Below are 4,921 nucleotides of genomic sequence, written 5' to 3'. Positions count from 1 at the left end.
TTTTAATTTATTTTTGGATTAACTTAAGAACATATTTAAATCATCAAGCTTTCTTAAACACTAATATATTGCATTCAGTATTCACTTTTAATTGACAACATTATAAAATATAATATTTAGATACACATAATACTAATCTTACCTAATAATTAATAATATTTTTTTTTTAATTTTTAATTGTATCACTTTCAAATAACAGAGAAAAAAACTAGCATAAATTTAGTATACGTGCCTCGCACGTAGTTTTTTCCTAGTATAATATATAAGCATCTATATAGATATATATAAGCATAGACATATATTGTATAAATATTAATTCATTAAAAAAAAATGGCTAACTCGAATGTGTTTCAGTCAGATGAGTATATATACATATACATATATATTTAGTGTATCATGACTTTGAAGCAATTCGAGATCACATAACAAAAACATTGTCATACCTTGGTTAGAGGCTCGTGCTGATAACGTATTATAAAATATTAGTATTATGTAATATTATAATTTAGAGAAAGAAAATAGAGAAGAGATGAAAATTTTCTGAGTGTTTTATTCCAATAGGTGATCTCCTATTTATACACATACAAGAGTCAAATATTAAGAAACTAAGAGAAAGGGAAACTAAAAAAATGAATGTTGATTACATTAATGGTAATAAATAAAAAATTTAGACATACACATAATTAATACTATTTATAACAAATTTCATTTAGGGCTCGTTTGGAACGCCGTATTAGGTCGTATTGTATTGTATTGTATTATATTGAATTGTATTTTATGCAATATTTTTATGTAAAACTATATGTGGTATTAACTTTTATGGACACTTAAATATATAATATTTTAATATAAATTAAAGTTTAACATAGTATTATATAAAAATATGATATATAATTCAATTCAATATAATACAATACAATACAATACGACCTAATGCGGCGTTCCAAACGAGCCCTAAATATCTTATTTTACTTTAATAAAAATTATAAAAAACTTGCTAACTTTGTAAGCAATGCCAGGCACCTTGTTACCCTATACGAGGACTTGATGACTGAAAAGAACACAACAACGTTATAATGGCGGTAAAGAAACCAGCTTCTCCTCTCTGTCTCCCGTTCATCACTTGTATAATCGTTATCATCAGTCACACTAACGGCCAGGATTTCACATTCCACGAAGCAACCATCGAAGATATCCAAAAAGCCTTCGCCGAGAATAGGCTCACATCGAGACAGCTAGTGGAATTCTATTTGAGCCAAATCGAAACCCTAAACATCATTCTTCGCAGTGTCGTAGAGGTCAACCCGGAGGCTCTAGATCTAGCGGATGAAGCTGATCGCCGAAGAGAAAACGATCTGGACCGTTCGTCTTTGGGTTTGCTGAATGGCATACCAGTACTGCTCAAGGACACTATAGCCACTAAAGATAAGCTGAACACGACGGCTGGGTCGTATGCGCTGCTTGGATCGGTGGTGAGTCGCGACGCCGGAGTGGTGGAGAGGCTGAGAGCTGCCGGAGCTATCATATTAGGGAAAGCTAGTCTGTCAGAGTGGTACTCTTTCCGTGCTCTCGGTCACGTGCCGAATGGCTGGTGTGCACGAGCTGGACAAGGCGTGGTCAGTCCCAGTGTCCCACTCCCTCCTTTATTTGTTAATCTCTTCATTCAAAATATGGAAAACTAACTAATCATTTTCTTATTATAAATATCACTTCAAATCAACGCAGAATCCTTATGTAGCATCTGGGGACCCATGTGGCTCAAGTAGTGGATCAGCAATTTCAGTAGCTTCAAACATGGTTAGTGTGTCAATTGGGAGCGAGACCCATGGATCAATTCTCTGCCCAGCTGACCACAACTCCGTGGTAGGGTTCAAACCTACTGTTGGACTCACCAGCCGTGCTGGGGTCATTCCTGTTTTGCCTCCCCATGACACCGTTGGGTAAACACAATTCTATTCTATTTGGCATTACAAAACTTCTAATGTCAATATTAAGAGACCCTTCACTTTCAGTGTAGGTTTTAAATGGTCAGGACACTAAGCAGGACAGTTTCTGATGCAGTTTATGTACTTGATGCTATAGTGGGTTATGATCAAAGAGATCATGAAGCAACAAAAGAAGCTACTAAATTCATTCCTTTAGGTGGTTATAAACAGTTTCTCAAACTAGATGGGCTCAATGGAAAGATTCTTGGGGTCGTTAGGAAGCCATTTGTGGACCCCATAAAAAATCCTTCACTGTCTGAAGCTTTTGAAAGTCATTTGAACATATTAAGGTATGAATTCACAACATGACTAAACCTTCTTAGTTTTCCCTAGAAAACTAGTTAATTTGTTGATTTTGTTTGGTCAAAATGTTTTAAAAACTAGACAAGGGGGTGCAACTATTGTGGACAATCTTGAAATAGAGAACATAAAAACAGTGATGAATCCTGGTAAAAGTGGGGAGCTCACATCAATGTTGGCCGAGTTCAAGCTCGCCATTAATGACTATTTAAAAGAACTTGTTGTTTCCCCAGTAAGGTCGCTTGCTGACATTATTGCCTTTAATGAAGAACACCCTGATTTGGTAAGAATCTCATCTCAAAGTGATTCTAAGAAAAGAAGATTACTTCTTGTTTGAGTTTGGTTTCTTTTTCCCAATTCAGGAGAAGATCAAAGAATACGGTCAAGCCACTTTTATTAAATCAGAAAAGACAAATGGAATTGGTGACAAGGAAATGAAGGCAGCTGAGTTGATGAAAAATCTCTCACGTGATGGGTTTGAGAAACTAATGATAGAAAATGAATTGGATGCTCTGGTAACACCTGGTACTGGAGCTATTTCTGTATTGGCCTTAGGTGGTTATCCTGGAATTACGGTACCAGCTGGTTACGATGACAAAGGCATGCCTTTTGGTCTCTGTTTTGGAGGGTTGAAAGGAACTGAAAGAAAGCTAATTCAGGCTGCTTATGCTTTTGAACAGGCGACATTGATCCGGAGGCCTCCATTTCCCAGATCAAATCCGTTACCATTAATAGAAAATGAAGGTCTTTTTAAAAGTTGGTAGTAGTGATTGTTACCCTATATTTTTTTTTATTATTAAAAAAAAACTACTCATTCAAATTTTAATATTTCAAAAGACTTGTCTTTTTGCTATTGTTTTGCATGGTCGATAATTGTTTGATCTGTTTATATTTACATATCTTCTAGCATAAATTGATCACTAACATATCAATTATGTATATGACACATATGGTTATCAAAAAAAAAAAAATGTATATGACACATATAATGAATAGATGTATACGTCATTATGCTGAGTGAATCACTAATCCATACAGCAAGTAAGCAAGCTAGATAGCTTCCAGTTAGCACTATTTAGTAAATAACAGGCGGTTAATTAACAGTCTCCGAGCATAATTTTACATTCGATTTGGATATGTTAAATGTTGGAAAATTTAATTCTTTATTTAGTCTTAATTAATTCACAATAAATTAAATAATAGAAAAAAAATTATTAGCAGAAGCGTACTAGAATCTATAAAATCGATTTTAGAATGGTATGATCTTTTAATTTTTAGCGGTGAAATCTTTCTTTGGAACTTTTGTCTCTTGATAATGGGGTTTCAAGAGTGTTGTAATGACCTCGTGTTAAATTTTAAATTAGTAAAGACAATTAGCATTAATTATTGATATTTTTATAATTATTTATGATTTTATATTGTTGTGGGTCCCATTTTTAGAAATGGGCATTAGGCTATAATTTCTCAATTTTAGAAATTTTATTAAACTCTAAGGGCTCGTTCGGAACGTCGTATTAGGTCATATTGTATTGTATTGTATTAAATTAGATTATATATCATATTTTTATATAATACTATGTTAAATTTTAATTTATACTAAAATATTATATATTTAAGTGTCCATAAAAGTTAATACCACATATAGTTTTACATAAAAATATTACATAAAATACAATTCAATATAATACAATACAATACAATACAATACGACCTAATACGGTGTTCCAAACGAGCCCTAAGAGTATTATTTATGCTAAATATGAATTATGCAATTTTTATAATTTTTGCTCGGCGACGACGAAAAATACGATAGATGGCCGTTAGAGTCACGTGGATAAGTTTTTAACCTATTTCTTAGCGGGACAAACTTTTGAGATATTATGAATATCGGGTTTAAGCGGGGTTATGGTTTTGGACCATTTTGCCCCTAGGCTTATTATTGCTTAGTTTAGAAGTCAAGGGCATTTTGGGTATTTGACAAAAATATGATGTTAGTTTTTGTTTGGACAGCTGGCCACACATAAGTTCAGCTAAGATTAAATGATTTTTGGAATTAATCAATTAGGAAATAAATCAAAATTCAAGGAAATATTAGAAATTCCCTCTCTCTCTCTCTCTCTCTCTCTCTCTCTCTCTCTCTCTCTCTCTCTCTCTCTCTCTCTCTCTCCTCCCACACAACCAGAAGAAAACCTAGCCAAACCTTCAAGTTTTTTTTTGGAATTGAGCAAGGTTTCAACAAGATTGGAAGTAGTTCAAGCCAAAGGTAAACCCTAAAACACTACCTTTGTGTTGTTTAAGCATTAAATTGGGTTTTGTCATGCAATTTTAAGGAGTTGTGGCTGTGTAGGTTAGGTTTTTCTCTAGTGTATTTCTAGAGGTTATTTTAAGTTGATTTTGATTAATTGTTGCTGGTATTGTTGGTTTGTGAGTGTTTTGAGCAAGTTTGAACTTGAGAACTCATACTTGACTCATTCATTGTGGAATTAGGTTCTGTGGTTGTATGATGCTTTTAGTGCTTGAATTTTATTGTTGGATGCTATTTTAGGAGATCTTGAAGGATTGGGGAAGTTTGGATACGAATTGGGCAAGGTTTAGAATTTGTTTGGGTAACTTGGTGCAAACCGGTTAACCAGTTT

The 4,921-nt window shown here is 33.7% G+C and overlaps 1 protein-coding gene across 1 annotated transcript; it reads left to right on the top strand.

Moving 5' to 3' along the window:
• Positions 1 to 996: 996 nt before the first annotated feature.
• LOC115704473 (probable amidase At4g34880) lies at positions 997 to 3,135 on the top strand. Its single transcript, XM_030631678.2, has 5 exons — positions 997 to 1,616; positions 1,726 to 1,940; positions 2,033 to 2,275; positions 2,370 to 2,568; positions 2,648 to 3,135. The coding sequence occupies exons 1-5, from the start codon at positions 1,077 to 1,079 to the stop codon at positions 3,047 to 3,049; spliced, it is 1,599 nt and encodes a 532-aa protein (XP_030487538.2). The 5' UTR covers positions 997 to 1,076; the 3' UTR covers positions 3,050 to 3,135.
• Positions 3,136 to 4,921: the final 1,786 nt, after the last annotated feature.

Source organism: Cannabis sativa, chromosome X, assembly GCF_029168945.1.
Source record: "Cannabis sativa cultivar Pink pepper isolate KNU-18-1 chromosome X, ASM2916894v1, whole genome shotgun sequence".
In the NCBI taxonomy this organism is placed as follows: domain Eukaryota; kingdom Viridiplantae; phylum Streptophyta; class Magnoliopsida; order Rosales; family Cannabaceae; genus Cannabis; species Cannabis sativa.
The sequence above is the reverse complement of the archived record's forward strand: the minus strand, read 5'-3'. Positions and strand labels throughout refer to the sequence as shown.

What these genes read in the sequence shown, in the direction of transcription:
- LOC115704473 (XM_030631678.2), top strand. Translation starts at nt 1,077, where the DNA reads ATGGCGGTAAAGAAACCAGCTTCTCCTCTCTGTCTCCCGTTCATCACT. An exon ending in CACGAGCTGGACAAGGCGTG is followed by an intron (nt 1,617 to 1,725) that starts GTCAGTCCCAGT and finishes AAATCAACGCAG; the next exon opens with AATCCTTATGTAGCATCTGG. An exon ending in AGTCATTTGAACATATTAAG is followed by an intron (nt 2,276 to 2,369) that starts GTATGAATTCAC and finishes TTTAAAAACTAG; the next exon opens with ACAAGGGGGTGCAACTATTG.